At 46.4% G+C, this 18,812-nt stretch overlaps 1 protein-coding gene and 1 pseudogene across 2 annotated transcripts; one reads left to right on the plus strand and one right to left on the minus strand.

The window, feature by feature from the left end:
* Positions 1–5,468: 5,468 nt before the first annotated feature.
* LOC136481646 (eukaryotic translation initiation factor 2 subunit gamma-like) lies at positions 5,469–10,820 on the plus strand (annotated as a pseudogene).
* A 998-nt stretch (positions 10,821–11,818) lies between these two features.
* On the minus strand, positions 11,819–17,760 carry LOC136483614 (SWI/SNF complex subunit SWI3C homolog). Of its 2 annotated transcripts, none has more exons than XM_066480726.1 (9): positions 17,613–17,760; positions 16,988–17,521; positions 16,331–16,896; positions 15,300–15,654; positions 15,105–15,169; positions 13,574–13,665; positions 13,281–13,351; positions 13,032–13,174; positions 11,819–12,566 (listed from the first exon to the last, which is right to left on the minus strand). In XM_066480726.1, the coding sequence occupies exons 1-9, from the start codon at positions 17,638–17,640 to the stop codon at positions 12,081–12,083; spliced, it is 2,340 nt and encodes a 779-aa protein (XP_066336823.1). In that variant the 5' UTR covers positions 17,641–17,760; the 3' UTR covers positions 11,819–12,080. The 2 variants fall into 2 exon arrangements, with proteins under 2 accessions (XP_066336823.1, XP_066336822.1); XM_066480725.1 differs by having other exon boundaries at positions 15,105–15,178.
* Between the last annotated feature and the right edge of the window lie 1,052 nt (positions 17,761–18,812).

Consider the following 18,812-nt stretch of genomic DNA (forward strand, 5'->3'; position numbering starts at 1 on the left):
CACTGTCGAATTCGGTCATTGTTGATCGGACGCGTCCGGTCGAGCTGTCACCGCTCTGGAACCTCTCTAGATTCGATTGGACGCTGCAGTTCCTACATCCGGTCGATTATCCGCCAGCATCCGGTCAGTGCAGAATGTGTTGCCGAGATGATGAACAGTGCCATCGTCGTGTCCGGTCACTTTTAGTCCTCAGTGTCCGGTCGCTGCTGCTGACGCCTGCTGTTGCCGAGCATCTTGATCAGACGCGTCCGGTCACTATAAGGGCCACGTCCGGTCACCTCTGTGAAGCTCGTTGCTTCACGATCTTGCGTCTGGCTTGGTTTCCATCTTCGTGCTTAGACTTTGTTTGATATCTTGGATCCTCTCTTGTGCTTCCAGGGTTTTGCTTATGGTGTTGATCGTGGGATCATCATATCGTCTTCGTCCAAGTCACGTCTTGCACCCTATTGAACTATAAAATAATTACTTGCAAATTCATTAGTCCAATTTGGTTATGTTGGTCATCAAATACCAAAATCCAAAGTAAATGAGCGAAGAGTCCATTTTCCTTACACCACCTCCTTGAACTTTTGAAACCGTTCGTTTTACTGATCGGTTATAAGCGGTTTTCAAAGACGGTTTTATCTTTATCTTTTTTTTATTTAGGCTAAATCTTTAAAAAATTATAGTAAATCATAGAAAAATCATAAAATAGAAAATATAATTTTATTGGACTTCACATGAGTAGATCTACACTGTGAATATATAATATAGTATACTTTAGTACAAATTTTTTGCTGTAGCTTTAGATCTATGCTTTTTCTATAATTAATTCATAGCTACAGTTCTATGGTCCAATTGTGGTGAAATTTTTATGGTGGCCTAATTATTGTATGCCTGAATTATAGTAAAAAATTCATACTCATTGGATCATGTAACTTAGTTATAGATTTATAAATACTTTAAATACTTTTTAACGAGCATACACCTAAATAAATGTATAACTAAGTTATACATGAAAAACATAGATCTAAAGTTTTACTACAGTTCAAGCATACAATAATTAACCCACCATAAAAATTTCACCACAATTGGACCATAGAAATTGCAGTTATGAATTAACTATAGAAAAATATAGATCTAAAGCTACAACAACAAAATTGTACTGAAGCATACCATATTATATGTTTATTATGTAGATCTACTCATGTGGAGTCTAATAAAATTGGATTTTCCATTTTATGCTCTTTCTGTGATTTACTATGATTTTTTAAAGCTTTAGTCAAAATAAATAAAAAAGAAAAAGACAAAACCGCCTTTGAAAACCGCTTATAACTAGTCAAGGAGGTAAAACGAACGGTTTTAAAAGTTCAGAGAGGTGGTTTACCGGTTTTAGAGTTCAATCAGAAAAAGCAGGCTTTCACAAAAATTGAGAGACGAGAGCATGGACTTTATCCATAAATAAATCCCCTTCTTTTCCCTAGCCAGCCTATACGGGCCCGAAAAACAGCCTGCCAGGTTCGATCTCATCTCCCTGCTGAAACGTAACCAAACTCAATCGGCAACTGCATAAGATTGCCCGCAGCGTGCCCTTCCAACCGATGCTGAAACGTTCTCTCCCCTGACCAGGCATCGATTTGCACATGCTGAATACAAAAAAAGCAAGCATCGGTGATTCTACGTGCCTCGATACTTGTCATTAATATGTAGTTGCATGTGTCTTCTAGGTAGAGTAAAACGGATTGTTTCTTGCATTTTAAATGTTCAGTGGTCCCTACAGAATCGACGCCGAACGCTGTGAGCCGAAACAAGTTCTGGCATCGCATCCAGATAAAAGTTCCAGACCTCGGTAACACGGTGGCTAGTCTATCGGCCTGTTTAGTTCCAAAAAATTTTGTGCAGTATTCATCACATCGAATCTTGCGGCACATGTATAGAGTACTAAATGTAGACGAAAAAAAACTAATTGCACAGTTGGGTGAGAAATTGCGAGACGAAATTTTTGAACCTAATTAGTCCATAATTAGACACTAATTGCTAAATACAAACGAAAGTGCTACAGTAGCCTAAACCCAAAAAATTTTGCATCTAAACGCGCCCTAAGGCACCACCGCCGGCACAACGTGGAGCTCGACCTGGACTGTATGCTGGGTAAGGGTGGCCCACACATCAGCCTACGGAATTTTTTATGGTAATATAATCGCACAAACAATCAGCCTGTTCGTTTCGGCTGAATTGGCTTATAAGCCATAGCTGAAAGTACTGCTGGTTGGTTTGGTGTGAGAGAAAAATACTACTCAAGCCGTAGATTATAGATCAGATACGAGCGAATAAGCCGAAACAAACAGGCTGAATGTAGCCGTATCAGAACTGTCCAACCCAACTTGACGCTCAAGTAACCCGCGGCACATAAAAACACCCCCGATTTCACCTGATGACTTTCAATTTCAACGTTCAACTTTCAAGCGCATACAGCCGCAGCCCTGCACCAAGACCAAGGAGGCCACCTCGAGTCGTCCAGATGAGCCCAACTGGCGGACCAGCAGACCCCGACACGTCCACACCACCCCGCACGCCGCACCAGCACCAGCGCCCGCCGCCAGCCCGCCCCCGCTGCCCGCACTAGCCGTCACCGCCCAGCCCTACTAAAACCCCAGCCATCGCCACCTCACCGTCCGAGCCCACCCCAGCCGAGCCTTCCTCCTCCTCGTCGTCCCCGACTCGCGGCGCCACCACCACTGCCGCCGCTTACGGCCAAGGTAATAAATAGCATATAGCGGGTTGGTAGCGGATTGACGTCGAGGTAGCGGATTGCAGTGGATGATAAGTTCCAATAGAGGCACTTGATAATCTCACATAATTTTAAATACATATATCATAAATAATGAGTATAGATAGACATTTAATTGCACTCAAAGAACTGATGTCTCACATATTTAAATTAATAAAACAAACATGGTGTTCCACGTATTAAATCATCACATTAAGAGTTTGCAAAGAAACATATTATTTGCTTCCATGCTACTGCGGCTTGCTACATGCAAATGCGGCCCGCAATATCTCTTGCTATTTAGAATTGCAGCCGCAAAGTTTCAGGCTGCAAAGTTTGGAACGCCACCTCGTAGCGGTAGCGGCAATGGGATGCTACCGTTGGGGCTGCTACCACCGCTATTTATTACCTTGCTTACGGCCTACCGGCCCCGTCCGCGACCGCCCCAGGTGAGAGCCTCCTCGTGGACCCCTCCCAACCTTACCGTCCCGATGGGGCCTCGCCGCAGCTGTGAACCGCTGTGTGCCTGTGTGCGGCGTGTGATTCTGATTCCTTGTTGCTTGCGGTACCTGGATGGGTTGATTTCGTTCGTTTTGATTTGGTTTTGGGAGGGTGTCATCGCCGCATTGGTGGGAACTGTCGGAGGCGATGCGGTGCGGTGTTTAGAATTGGTTGGGATGATGATTTTTTTTAAACAATGGCAGGAGCTCCGTCTTTCAATTAAGACGAATGAAGTTTATATACAAGCAAAGGTAGTCAAGCGTGGCGCCAAACACCACGAAAGGTTACCCACCCACGCAACGCGGTAGAGTACACACTACCATGAGTCATTGTTGTTGAGCATAGTTGCAAAGCAGCCAGCAGCTCCAACTTCCCATGGCAAAACACCGACGACCCATCCTAAGCTGTCAGACCAACGGACCCGAAGCAGGAGGCTGCAACAGGTCATCGTTGCCGAGCTCAACGGCTCCGCGAAGAGCAGCTCCGACTTCCTGCCTTGATCCCACACCCCGCTCGCGGCGATTGCCGAGCCTCTAAAGCTGAAAACCCAGCCGTCGGAGAAGGAGGGTTCGACACGCGTCATCGTTGCCGAGCTACATCCCCCTATGCAGCAGCTCCGACTTCACGATGCAGAACTCGCCGTCTCGCATCAACTGGGCGCCGAGAGGCGGAGGACATCCGCCGAAGGAGACATCACGGCCGAGATGAATTTCCACAGCGATGCCTTCAGGAAGGGTACGACGCCGATTGTGTCGCCGTCGCTTGTCTAGGAATGGACCGGGTTTTCACCCGTGGAAGACATGGCTGGGGCACAAGAACATGACGCCCCCAACAAGGAAATCGGCGCCCACAGGCGTCGCCGTCGCCAAGGCTTTCGCCCACGGTGCCCCTAGCACATACGTCTAGCCAAGATGCTGGACCGTAGCCTGTCGCCACCGTTGTCACTGCCATCCCGCAGAAGCTTCTCCAGAGGGGCATCGACGCGCCGGCTGCTCACAACAGCCGCACAGCTGCGTCGGCCGCCACCCCCTCCGATCAGGCAACATGCAGAATTGGACTTACCCTGCCATGCGCGTCACCCTGCCGCACGCCGAAGCCGTCGCCAGCTACCATCGCCGGCTCAAGCACCCGCCGTCGACGCTGCCGACCTCCGCCAGCCACCGTCAGGCGCATGCCCCACCACGGGCGCCGCCCTCTGCCCCGGGGGCATCGGATCTGGCCGTGGCGCCAGACCCAGTGCCCTAGCAGGCGCCGCCGCCTCCACGCCATGGTCGAGGAGGAAAGGGGGAAGCAGAGGAGGAAGAAGGAGCCCCCGCCACCGCCCGGCGCCTGCACGGGCACTACCCAGCGCCGCCGTAGCCGCAGCAGGTTGCCCCGCCGAGCCCCACGTAGCTCGCGTGAGGGCACGCCCCCACCGTCCCGCTACAGCGCACGCCGCCAACACTGCCGAGCGCGAGGAAGAGGAAGAGGCCCGCCCCAGGCCGACGCAGCCGCCACCGCGCACGCCCCTGGGCGCAGTGCCCCGCACCACGGGCGACGTACCCCGTGGATCCGGTGACTACGCGGTGTCTTGGACAGGAGTCGCCGCCACCGTCGCCCAGCGCCCGCCCAGGCGCGGCCCGCCGGAGATCCTTGCGAATCCGGTCCATGGACCGCCGGATCTGGTCGCCGAAGCGAGGAGACCGCCCCAAACCGCCGCTGAAGATGCCGGCGCCGCCACCAGCCACAGTGACCTCGCCGAGCCCCAGGACACCGCATGCAAGCTCGTCCTTGACCGTTGCAGCTTCCACCGCGAAGAAGAGCCTCGCCGCCGCCCTCCCGGCAAGCCGCACGGCCATGCCGGCGGCCCGCTCCGCCGACAGCGCGGCTGGAGAGAGGGAGGGAAGGAAGAGAGGCGGCTAGGGTTTGGGTCGCCTCCCGTGTCGCCTGCGTGGGGGCGACGCGGGGGCCTTCGGCTTCTAAAGGGCATTTTTGGTTGGGATGATGATGAATTGATGATGGTTATATATGTTATTGTTCCAGCTGTTGTTGCTGGTTCGGTCACTGTTGTGGCTGTAGAAGTAACTGATGACAAGCTTTATGTTCTTACTGACACATTGTAGCTCTGTCCCCCGAATTGCCCCTTGTTTCTCTGTTGGCGGGAACAACGATCTCTGTACTGATTTTTCTTCTTTTTTATTTATTTTCAGGGCCCAGTGTTACTCAAACAGAGTCGAAGATGTCGCGCCGAGGACTGATGGAGCAGGACCTGAGCAAGCTCGACGTGACGCAGCTGCACCCTCTGTCGCCAGAGGTGACTTCACGCCAGGCAACGATCAACATCGGTAATGCATTGCTGCTTATGCTGTTTCTGTAGCGTCTTTTTTATAAGGCAGTTTTTGTGGCATTGCATTGGCATTAGTGTTGTGGTACCAGTTTGTGCCTATAAGGCCCTGTTTGGATCTTAGTGGATTATAGTAATCTAGATTATGAATACGATTATAATATTCTGGATTATAGATTATAACAATCTAGACTGTTTGGATCCCTGGATTATAGTGGGTTGATTATTGTTATTAGAGTACAAATGATGAATAATGCCCTTGCGTGCCTATAACAATCATGCCATGAGTGATGTTTTTCTGATTACTGCTGTAGTACATAATAGGATGTTACATCTGCTCATTGAAATCTTAATTGGGCTGTAGAATCTGAATTTTTTACTTGACTTTTGGATACAGTATCTTGCTTGTCTATCTTCAGTCTTATTTTGCTTACGTGAAGCAGTGAAGGAAAAAACTGCTGCTCTAATATCCTAGGTTTATGTGCATATTCTAAGTAAAATATCTCTTTGGAATGTGCAGGTACCATTGGGCATGTGGCCCACGGGAAGTCTACAGTTGTCAAAGCAATCTCAGGTGTACAGGTAATAACTAATATTGATACCATTGAATCATCACATGCTGACATGGATGTCTGTTTGTTCCTTTTACATGTGCAGTAATAATCTACATTTGATTCTGTATCTGGAGATATATTTGTTTCATATATTATGTCTGAGTTGATCATTTTCCTTCGGGATTTGCAGACTGTTCGTTTCAAGAATGAACTGGAGCGCAATATAACTATAAAGCTTGGTTATGCTAATGCAAAAATCTATTAATGTGAAGATAATAGGTGCCCACGACCAATGTGCTACAAGTCAGTCAGTCATAGAGATATCTCTTTTATATTTATCCCAATGTTTGTCATTCATCTGTTGCAAATGATTTAGCTGCAGCTCGTAATTGTGGAATGTCTTCAAGGATAGTGTTATGTGGCTGGTAGGATTGAGAGGGAGAGACGGCGACGGTCGGCTACAGTACGCACGCACTGTTTACGCGAGGGAGAGAGGGCAGGGACGGCTGGCTCCCAAGGGAAGCCAGCAACTTAATTATCGCTTTCTTCTTGCTTGACTATAAATGATACAGGGTTCTCTTTTTTATAGAGATGACTGACTTAACCCCTAAGAAAATATCCTAACCGAATCAATCTAACATATCTCTTTCCTATGAAAGCCAAACCAATCTAATCTAATCTGTTCACGCGCTACAGTACCATGTGGGCCCCTGGGCTGGCTCCACTTGCCATAACACTACTCCGCCCCTCCAAAATAGCTCGTCCTCGAGCTGTGGCGATTGCTGGAGCAGAAGACCTTGCAGTCCAGAGAAGATCGCCATGGCAGACCTGCTGCAGGAGACCAATGCTGCACTTGTAGCCGAGGCGGAAGGCATATGGTTCCCCAAAATCAATTCCGTCCCATGGGATCTGCTTCTGTATTGGTGCACGATCCATACCTTCCTCCTCGAGGTGCCAAACTTGGCTGCTCCATCTGATCTGCCTGGAATCGAATCCGCCCGGCTCGAATCCATGGAGCATCTGCACGTGGAGTCGATGGTGCCCTCCATGAGCAGCCACCCCTGCTATGGGTGCAGGAGAGCGGGGCTGTGCTGGAGGCGTACTCCAAGCGACCGATGGAGCTTTGAAAGCCTGATGCTGAGCCGGCGGAGAATAAGCGCATGCAAACAGCCACGGCCCTGCTCGAGGGATCGGTGCTGCGGCTCGTAGAGGCAGCGACAAAGGCACCATGTCCGCCAATGTCGGTGCATGGATGATCGCCTGCATTGGTGACACTAGTGCCTGCGGGGTTGTTGGCGAAGCTGGTGATGAGACTGCCGGAGTTGTGGCAACCGGGGCCTTCATTGGTGATGTGACCATGGTGGGGGAAGAGGAGCGCAACGACGTAGCTGACACCATCGTTGTTGGTGATGGCGCCGATGCAGCAAGTGGCGTAGCAGTGTGGAACTGCACTGGCACCACTACGGCTGCCGATGGTGCTATTGGCGACGTCGTTAAGGACGGCGGTGCAGCAACCACAGCGGAATCAATCCGATCCGATTCGGCGAAGTGGACGGCCGTTGGTGCCTCGTCGAAGCCGCGCAGCTGGTTGCAGTCGGTGATCTGCATGAGCTCCTCCATGTGCAAGGCGTGCTCGAGAGTCTCGTCGGCGGCGGTGGCATCGACAAGATCATGCTGATCTATGCCATCCACAGCCACGGACCCCCTGTTGCAGCACAGGGTCCTCCACCACGGCTACGGCTGGGGTGCATAGGGCCCGACGAGGAAGGCTCTGATGTCCGCCATGGCCTGCCCTAATTCCAGGATTGCGGCCGTCATCTGCTCCGGGGTGAGGATGAGGGCGGCGGGAGACGACGGCGCCGGGGCAGAGGGCGCGATCACCCCTGAGGACGCCAGCGCGCCCAATGCCGGCGCGCCTGATGTGTGGGGCAGCAGTGCCGACGAAGACGCTGGTGGCGGCGGGTGGGTGTGCGGCGGCGGCGGGTGGGAAGAACTCGGTAGAGGGCTGGACATGATCGAACCAGAGATCTCTGATACTAGATTGTTATGTGGCTGCTAGGATTGAGAGGGAGAGACGGCGACGGTTGGCTACAGTACGCGCGCACTGTTCATGCGAGGGAGAGAGGGCAGGGACGGCTGGCTCCCAAGGGAAGCCAGCAACTTAATTGTTGCTTTCTTCTTGCTTGACTATAAATGATACAGGGTTCTCTCTTTTGTAGAGATGACTGACTTAACCCCTAAGGAAATATCCTAACCGAATCAATCTAACATATCTCTTTCCTATGAAAGCCAAACCAATCTAATTCTGTTCACGCGCTACAGTACCGCGTGGGCCCCTGGGCCGGCTCCACTTGCCATAGCAGATAGTGTTTTCATATTGTGTTATTGTTGCATTTCTAGTGTGATTGTGTGATTTGTGAATGGGGAGTTAGTTTAGGTTTAAAGATATAAGTAGTCTTAAATGTTCATGTTCTTGACAAGGAAGCACCAACGAATTCACTCTTTCTAGTTCGTATCTAACAATAACTTGCTAGTGTTGTGATAGTACTTGTAGCTCTTTTTTGAACCTTGCCCAGAATCAATCATGAAAAGCTGTTATTTTGGTAAACGAATGAGAAATCAGAAATAAATACTATCAATTTCCTTGAGTGAAATGTTAAAATTGTTGGTACTTCCTTTTGTTGGAAATCTAAGAACCTGAGGTGGCCTTGTGATCTTGTGCTGATTTCTATAATAATGTTGAATATGGCAGCTTTTCAATACTATCTATGGATATCGCTTTGTTTACGCTGCCAAATGCATGTATTGTCCTGAATTTCAAATGTCAATGCTATCTGGTGATCCGCTAGAAATATTGTCCCTTTGTCAGATGCTTGCATGTGTTGTGAGCCTCATAACTTAACCCTTGGGGCTGCCACATGTATACTGCATATGTTATCATGTTGATACTTTTCATCTAACCATTTTGTTTGTTATATATACAGGGCTTATGGCAGTGGCAAAGAAGATAGCCCTCTCTGTGACGTACCAGGTTTTGAAAACTGTAGGATGAAACTCCTGAGACATATTTCATTTGTTGATTGCCCGGTATGATGAAACTTTTCTCATATCAGTTCTGTTTCACATGTCTACTTAGGGTTCAGATTCACAGATTCAGATCAGTTGCTATGCTAGATGTCTGTATCTTTTGCACAAAATTTTGGACTCTGTTTGCCTCCATCAATGTTGTTAATTCCTTCATGCTGCAACAGCATTAAGCGATGTAATATGCTATATGAATCATTGTTCCCTCAGACTGACATGTTGATTATCAGTATATTTTTTTTCTTTGAGAAGTAATGAAAAAGTTCATTCTCATTAAGCATTTGACTAGCAGTCTTACCAGCTTCATTATACAATGTTTCTTACTTTGACATTTCCATAACGATATATTCATCTTGTGAACAGGGGCATGACATTCTCATGGCTACAATGCTTAATGGAGCGGCTATCATGGATGGAGCACTGCTTCTGATTGCAGCAAATGAGAGCTGCCCACAACCCCAGACATCTGAGCACCTTGCAGCTGTTGAAATTATGCGTCTTCAACATATTATCATTCTGCAGAACAAGATTGATCTTATCCAGGAAAGTGCAGCAATGAACCAGCATGAAGCAATCCAGAAATTTATACAGGTCAGAGCTGCTCCTTGTCTCTTAGATAACAGCAAGTATTTTATGAAATTCAGTTTGTCATGATTATATTCTTGTGCTCAGGGAACAATAGCTCAGGGTGCTCCTGTGGTGCCAATCTCAGCACAGCTCAAGTACAACATTGATGTTATCTGTGAATACATTGTGAAAAAGATTCCTATACCAGAGAGGAATTTCACCTCTCCTCCCAACATGATTGTAATTCGCTTTTTTGATGTGAACAAACCTGGTTCAGAGGTTAATGATATCAAGGGTGGAGTAGCAGGTGGCAGTATCCTCAAGGTATGTAATTTGATATCTAAACATACAATAATCCATATTTGCATGCATTATTTCGTTCTGTGGAAGTACATGATGACTGAGTTCCTTTGTGAAGGGAGTCCTGAGGGTGAACCAGAAAATCGAAGTGCGCCCAGGCATTGTGATGAAGGAAGAAAGTGGCAGAATCAAGTGCACACCCATCTACACGAGGATCGTGTCCCTGTATGCTGAGCAGAATGAGCTCCAGTTTGCCGTTCCTGGGGGCCTAATTGGAGTTGGAACTACCATGGACCCGACACTGACTCGTGCTGATAGGCTGGTCGGTCAGGTCCTTGGTGAAGTTGGATCGCTGCCTGATGTTTACATTGAGTTAGAGGCCAGTGATTTCATATCTTTGGGACCACCAATGTACCATATCCGATACCTCTGTTTGCAGGTGAACTTCTTCCTCCTCAGGAGGCTGCTGGGCGTGAGGACAAGTGGAACTGAAAGGGCAAGCAGGGTCTCAAAGCTCACCAAGAGTGAGATCCTGTTGCTTAACATTGGATCGATGTCTACAGGAGCCAAAGTTGTCGCTGTCAAGAATGATCTTGCTAAGCTAGCGCTCACCACTCCAGTATGCACCAACAAGCTCGAGAAGCTGGCCCTCAGCCGGCGCATTGAGAAGCATTGGCGTCTCATTGGCTGGGGCACAATCCGGGCTGGCATTACACTCGACGTCCCACCCTGCCCGCTCTAAATCTATATACTCCCTCCGTATTAAAAAATAAAGGCCTTTTGAATAAGGCTTGGGTTAAACATTAGGAATATAAATCATGAATAACTTTTAAGTTGTTGAGTTTGGAAATGTGAAAGCCATATAAATAAGCTCTAAATCTATATACTCCCTCCGTATTAAAAAATAAAGGCCTTTTGAATAAGGCTTGGGTTAAACATTAGGAATATAAATCATGAATAACTTTTAAGTTGTTGAGTTTGGAAATGTGAAAGCCATATAAATAAATTTGTCTTGAAAAATACTTTCATAAAAATATATATATATCACTTTTTGATAAATATGTTTATAAAAACAAGAGTCCAAGTAATACTTTGGAGACCGTGTCGCTGTCCAAAACAACTTTATTTTTTAGTATAGAGGGAGTACTAAATACACCACACGTTTGACGATTTGACGCAAAAAATAGAGTTTGGAGATGTGGCAAGGTATAGAGTTGTTGGGAACGATTTTTGTGAGGTGGAGAAGAAAACCTGAAACCAAATAATAATAATTGTTTTTGTTTGCAAATCTGTGCCCCTGCCATCTTATAGATGAGCTGATAAATTGTGTTGAATAAGTTTTCAACCAGTTGGTTTAATGATATGCTTGAATTTAAATCGTGTACTTTTCATGGTAAGTTGCTGATGCTGTGCAGGTTGACATGAATTAGTAGTTCATCTGTACAGTGATAGTTGATGTTTCCGTGTCGTTTTCTCGTTTTACATAATTCAACTTATACTTTAATGGCCGTCATTTTCTCGTTTTACATAATTCAACATATCCTTAATGGCCATGAATACATATGGCAAATATTACAGTGAATCTTTTATAGTTCTGATTAACAGTAGATTAAATATTTCAGTTTGGAAAAAATGAGTACCATTTTTAGATTTTTTTGAAAAAAAATACCTTAATAACACCATAAACTTATTGAGTTGTTATATACATATATTCAATGAAAAAGTACTCAGGGATACATAGGAATAAGATCATGTTCAAAATATAAATTTATTTTGACTGGAGCAAGTATTTTGCATCTCCCCTGCACTGGGAAGAAGAGGTGGCCTGGTAACAAAGGTACACAAGGGCGCAGCAATATGGGGACAATATAGGACCTAATAAAAAACTTATATGACAAACACATACATCACATAAATGAATTACAGTGATGTGTTTATAAATGATATAACGCTACATCTGACAAATCTAAGCTGAGTAAAAAAATTCTTATGAACAATTCCCCTATCCTGCACTAGAATTGTTTCCAGAAGATGATCTCAGCAACTGATGGTGGTTAGGAGCAATCGAATTGGGCATGCCAGAGTTGAACATGATGTTTGATGCCTGTTGCGATGGTTGAGTCTGGATGGCTGAGAGTGGTAGGCGAGGGCCGAAAGAGAGCATCTGTGGCCGCTGATGTAGGAACGGCATCTGAGGCATCTGAGGATGCCCATGCCCCTGCATGTTGTTGGCATATGTGGCTGGCATGCTGGTCTGTGGCATGGAGCCTGGCACACCGACTGGTCTGGGGCTCATGCCTGCTGGATTTGATGGCATGGTGCTACTGCCCCCTGGTAGACCGCTTCCGGTGGGACCTAATAGGGCTGACCTCATCCTGACTCGTTCAGCTGAAATCCTCTGTCTAACCCTTTCTACTTGCTCACATTCCTTCAAGAGCAAGGTCTCAACTTCCGCAAACTGCTTCAGCTTCAACTCCAATCTCTTTAACTGCAAATTAAGTGTTGCAATATCAATAAGCCATCCTCAGCAAACAACATACTAGAGTAAGTGTGAATAAGGGTCTATCAAAACAACTACCATGCTGGTACCAGAAAATTTAACCCTACTCTGACTTGGATCCAGCAAAAAAGCTCACTCATACTATATACTATCAAGCTAGGCTAGGAAACAAAACTTAGTTCCAGGAGTGCCAGACTGCTTTTCTAATTTAATTAAACAGGCAACTCAGATATCAAGGGACCCGAAAGTCTTAGCCGACTTCTAGAACCTAATACCAGTTTTCATCTAACGATAAGTCAGATGTGAAGGGACTCAAACAAGTCCAGCGCCAACATGCAACAACAAATGGTCCAGTTCAGTAGAAATCTACCACACCTAAATCAACGGCTTGACTCAGTCACAACAAATGGAGACAGCTGTGAATGCAAATCAGATGGCGAAACCCATACTAACCTGATGATTTATTACAGTAGCAGCTAGCCTTTGAACTTCACGTTCCTCTTGATCGGCAAAGAGCTTAGACTTCATTGCTGCTGCTGACAGACCAAACATGGCAGCATGTTTCACATTTTCTGGAGAAACGGATGGTGAAGCACCTGTTTGGAAAATTAATGATTCTTTTAACATTCATGTCTAGAGTGAACTAATCAGGATTTTGCTAGCAACATTGACTGTAGCAGGTATTAAATACAAAGCAGATACCATTATGGTTCCGAAATTTTGGATTTGTACCATTGCCCATACCATCAGCATGCATGCCTTCTGAAGTCACCCTTCAATGCGTAGCAAAGATAAGTCATACTTAGCTCTAGCATGATAATGCAAAAAGGAACTAGAAACAAATGAAAGGTCTGGATAGTAGACACGACGGGGGAATTTCTGCCTCACGAATGAGGAAATGTTGAATATTTGAACTTTGAAGTAATAAAGCATTTACTAATGTATCTGAACTAAAGCATTCAGTAATAATAAAGTAAAGAATAAAGATGGCTAACCTGGAATCATCATCTCTAGTCAAAAAAGATAATGCTGCATGTGCGCATGATGCTGCAACTCTTGGTCCAATTGAAGAGGCCAAAAATGCAACCTATAATATTTATAAAGCGTTAGACTGCATACATGCATACATGCATACATACAGAACGAACAGAAGCCTGACTTTTCATTGTTATGTCATGAAGCAGTGAAGTGCATAGCGCATAGCCCTATGCCCCTATGTACGCAGTCTTACAATATGAAATCATTGTTATGTCAAGAAGCAGTGAAGCAGTGAAGTGCATAGCACATAGCCTCTTTCAGGTTTGACCTTAAGATGGCAAGGAAATTCCTGGGGAACTAGTTTAGGGAAAGGATGGTGGCAAGAATAATGATTTCATATTCAAACTCAACCTAGAGGAAACAGGAACATCAAAAAATCAGGATGCTGACGTCTGGTCTTACAGGAAGCCAAAAATGTAACCTACACTACCGTTCTAAATTGAAAGAGCATCTACTCCAAGTAGCAATTTAGGCTTTTATTTCCAAAAATTTTCTGTTGATAAAACTTTAAACAAAAAAAATGCTTAGTGAAACTTAAATATAAATGCAAATATAGATGTCATGTCAAAAGAGAATGTCAGGCAACCATTGGTGCTGCCGACTACCAGAATAGCAAATTATACTTCTATTATGTCACTTAAGCTTGAATGGCAAATCCACTTTTCTCAGTTCAATAAATGGCGCACTGGTTCTCCAAACAACAACAACAACAACAACAACAACAAAGCCTTTAAGTCCCAAACAAGTTGGGGTAGGCTAGAGTTGAAACCCAACAGAAGCAATCAAGGTTCAGGCACGTGAATAGCTGTCTTCCAAGCACTCCTATCTAAGGCTAAGTCTTTGGGTATATTCCAACCTTTCAAGTCTCCTTTTATTGCCTCTACCCAAGTCAACTTCGGTCTTCCTCTGCCTCTCTTCACGTTACCATCCTGACTTAGGATTCCACTACGCACCGGTGCATCTGGAGGTCTCCGTTGCACATGTCCAAACCATCTCAACCGGTGTTGGACAAGCTTTTCTTCAATTGGCGCTACCCCTAATCTCTCACGTATATCATCGTTCCGAACTCGATCCCTTCTTGTATGACCGCAAATCCAACGCAACATACGCATTTCCGCGACACTTAGCTGTTGAATATGTCGTCTTTTCGTAGGCCAACATTCTGCACCATACAACATAGCAGGTCTAATCGCCGTCCTATAAAACTTGCCTTTTAGCTTCTGTGGTACCCTTTTGTCACATAGGACACCAGACGCTTGCCGCCACTTCATCCACCCTGCTTTGATTCTATGGCTAACATCTTCATCAATATCCCCGTCCCTCTGTAGCATTGATCCTAAATATCGAAAGGTATCCTTCCTAGGCACTACTTGACCTTCCAAACTAACATCTTCCTCCTCCCGAGTAGTAGTGCCGAAGTCACATCTCATATACTCAGTTTTAGTTCTACTAAGTCAAGAAAAAAAAAAGAAGGGCGGAGCTACTCACCAGTGACATGACCGGATTAGAAGAATTAATGAATGGAAGCTGATTTCCTTGTTGAATATTTTGAACTGGAGCTCCTAAGAACACACTTATCAATATTAAGCCATAACTTACAACAGGAGCAAATTACCAAAAGCTAAAAAGTAAATGGACAAAAAATGAATTCAGCTGATAGGGAAACTTAGTGATGTAAAACACCTGAAGTGCTGCCATTGGAATCTGAATGTTGATAACCATTGCTTTGTGGTCGAAATGGAATGGGTGCATTAGGTATCTCAACATTCTCTAACAAACCATCTTCCACTGGCAACCGAATAAAATGGTAAATACATTGTGCCTTTGATTTTGTTCCAACATGACCTGCAATGTCATCCCAGTTGTCATTGTACTTCTCAATGCCTTCCAACAGCAACAATGTTTCTTCATCAGTCCATTTATCACTATCATTTTCTGATCCATCATTATCCCCATCGACTCTCTGGAAATCTAAGCTAGAATGCCCAGTAATATATCTCGCATCATGGAAGCAATCAGAACATAGAAAAATATCTGCCTGCTCAACCAGTTAAAACACACTTGTTATTGCTAACGTTTGTCGCACAAAATAAGAACAGAGGAATCACAATAATACATTCAAATGGGTAAAAACCCAATGGAGTTCAAAGAGTTATACTGCACAGCAAAAGCAGATAGCCTCGCATCAAAATTGGACACTTAATAATATTTGTAACTAAGGGTCTGTTTGCTTTATAGGGCCCTGAAGCCATGCCATAATTTTTGGAGGCACCAACCAAACAGCCCCTGAATGTTCTTTTCCCAAGTACAGTAGTCAATCAACTAGTAGAAACATTAAATTGTTAATACACGTTTTCAGCATGTGCTGCGTATCCAAGGTTTAACAAAAAAAATGTGAGTAAAATAATAATAAGTAGGCAAAACCCCAAAACAAGAAATAATTAGGGTTTAATTAGTCTACCACACTCAACCAAAACCTAAGCAATAACATGCTAAATTGTGAAGCAAGACTACCTCAGCAGCTTACTGTAATGTAGAATCAAAACCTTGGAGGAAGGTCCTATTTTTTAGCAGGAGTGAAATGGAAGTGCAACTTCCAAAATACAGATACGGATTCTCTACACAGAAGTGCAACTTCCAAAATACAGATACAGATTCTCTACATAAAACATTTAACATAAAACATGTAAAATGGATGTTACAAAGAAGCGCACCTCCTTTCGTGACCGGTAATGTAAACTTGGCAAAGGCTGTAAGCAATAATTGCAAGAGCTCTCAGACAAACGCTCCCTGATCTTTGCATCCAAGTCTGCAAATGCAGCATCAAAATCCACAGCCTCCGAGTTCGACGAAGACGCTGCCATAGAAGAAATGTCCTCCGCTGGGAGGCTGCATTTTGGCCGGTCAAACAAAATTAGACCATCGATTGATTTCAATGGCGCTGTAAGCAACTGCAGTTCCCCTGTAGGTTCCTCTCTTAGAAGCGAAGTTGCCATCCTCAGGCCACGGTGCACAGACCCAGCCGCAAGGTAATTGATGATACCCCAAGTGTCCAGGAACCTAACAATCCTACTCAGATCATACAGTTCAGCTGTGCTCCCAACAAGCCCCTGGCACTCAGCAAAAGCAAGCCTCTTGCTTGGGTTCTCTAAGTATTTGGCAATGACTTTATTCCTTAACATGACATACTTCTCAGGAGTGTGCCCTGGAGACTTGCCTGTAAAGAAGTGTGGCACTACCTGCCTTTCCAGCCTATGAACTGTCCCCGGGGAGAACCAATCTATAAATTACAAAGCAAAATGCATAGGTTACTTAAATTAGCGCATTTTTCTAGTACAGCTCAGTGATCCATGTTTACGCAGAGAGCGAACCTGAGTGCTTGGGAACCACATGGAGGCGACCCTGGAACTGCTTGGGCACCCCGTGCCCCTCCATGAGGGGAGGCGGCGTGCACACATACAAGGACGGCTTGTCGGGGTCTGTCACAAGGGACGGGTGGTCCGGAAGCACCCCGGACAGCACCTGCAGCTGCCCGTGCGAGATGTTCTCTAGCACCGGCAGTGCCACGGTCGGGACATCGCCGGAAGAAGCGGATCGCTCGGCCTCGAGCAGCGCGAGGACGGACGGATGCGGCCGGTTGACCACGCGACGCTTGGCGGCGGGGAACCCAGAGATGGCCTCGGCCGAGGGCAGCACCTCGGCCTCGCGGAGGCAAAGCGCGGCGGGGTCCTCGGACGCCGCGGGGGCCTCGTCGTCGTCGCCGGCCCCCGCCGCGCCGTGGACGGCGGCGACGTCCTCGTCAGCGGAGTCGGAGTCGGAGGAGTGGTCGGCGGCCGCCGAGGTGGAGGGCTTGGACGGGGACGTGTCGGGGTTGCGCTTCCGCTTGCGCCATTTGAGGCGCGAATCTGGGGAGTTAGGGTTACCGAGGCGGAGGCAAGCGTTAGGTCCGGCGGTAGAGAGTTTAAAGGGTTTCGAGAGGGGGATGGACGCACGGACCTGAGGTCGACGAGGCCTTACGCGGCATCGGCGGCGGCGGGGACGACGGCGGCGGAGGACGACGAGGCGCGCGGGAGTGACGGGGAGTGCGACGAGACGAGACGCGGGCGTGGTCGGAACGAGTCGACGGGGAAGGAGGTGAAGCACGTGCGAGGGAGGCTGCTCTTCTCCCAGCGACGGCATCGCCTAACCACTTCGTCGCACGCACCCAACGTTCCATTTTGCGGCCCAGTGGGCTTTGATTGATTAGAAATGGCCCAAGTCCGCGCGTGGGAGGTAACCGAAGCTGGCCTGCTTCGATTATTCATGCACACTGATGCGTTGTGGGCTTGTGTCCTTCTGAACTGTTAGAAGGCTGAGAAAAACTGCAAGCAAGGGTTCCTTGTTTCAAATATCGGTTGTGATAATTTGACGACCTGTTCCGAGCAATGATTTTAAATAGCCGAACCTAAGACTAGGGATGAAAGCAGATCAAAGCGAAGGGGACAATGCTTTTCCCGTACCTTAATCCAATTTCCTTTGTTGGATTCAGATGGGAGCGGATAATACACAGTTGTAGATATGGATTTTTTTCGAATGCCGGAATTCATACGAAAATAGAGTGAAATCAGATCTGAGACCAATTTAAATGAATAATATGTGCATAAATGGAGAAGTATATGCTTGTTAAGAATTAATTTAGTAAAGAGTCAATAACAAGCAATAGACAGTAATCTTCCATTACTTTCCATGTTGTTTTTTTGAACATGGAAGATATCTCCATTACTCATAAACCAAGGTCAAATCTTTGGCTACAAGCGACCGAATACAAAATGGAATACTGTCCAGAACTGGATCAGTACCCTGACTCAAACTCGCCCAAAGGGCAGCTAAACTGTGGGCTACCATATTACAAGATCGAGGGTTATGAGCTACAGCATAAGCAATGAAATTGCTGACCAAAAAGTTCTTCAATTCCCATATAAGACCGCTCGCCGAGCACCGATCAAACTGATGAGTTCACCGCCTGAATCACCATCGAAGCGTTCGTTTCCAAGGTCACTCTCTGAATCCCCAAAGTCGGCAGCTCTCTGCACGGCGTGCAAACAAGCACATATCTCTGCATGGAACGCCTCCCGGCCCCCATGTTTGCCACAGCCGTACCTGGAGCTGATCACTCCTCCATCGTTGCCTCTGATTACATTCCATGTTGTGGCTATA

The sequence above is a fragment of the Miscanthus floridulus genome, chromosome 9 (assembly GCF_019320115.1).
Source record: "Miscanthus floridulus cultivar M001 chromosome 9, ASM1932011v1, whole genome shotgun sequence".
In the NCBI taxonomy this organism is placed as follows: Eukaryota; Viridiplantae; Streptophyta; class Magnoliopsida; order Poales; family Poaceae; genus Miscanthus; species Miscanthus floridulus.

Excerpts from the sequence above, each read along its gene's own strand:
- LOC136483614 (XM_066480725.1), bottom strand. The coding sequence starts at position 17,640 with ATGCCGCGTAAGGCCTCGTCGACCTCAG. Across the intron at positions 13,666-15,104 it reads CTAATCCGGTCATGTCACTG|GTTGCATTTTTGGCCTCTTC; the intron begins GTGAGTAGCTCC and ends TAAATATTATAG. Across the intron at positions 13,352-13,573 it reads ACTAGAGATGATGATTCCAG|GGTGACTTCAGAAGGCATGC; the intron begins GTTAGCCATCTT and ends TACGCATTGAAG.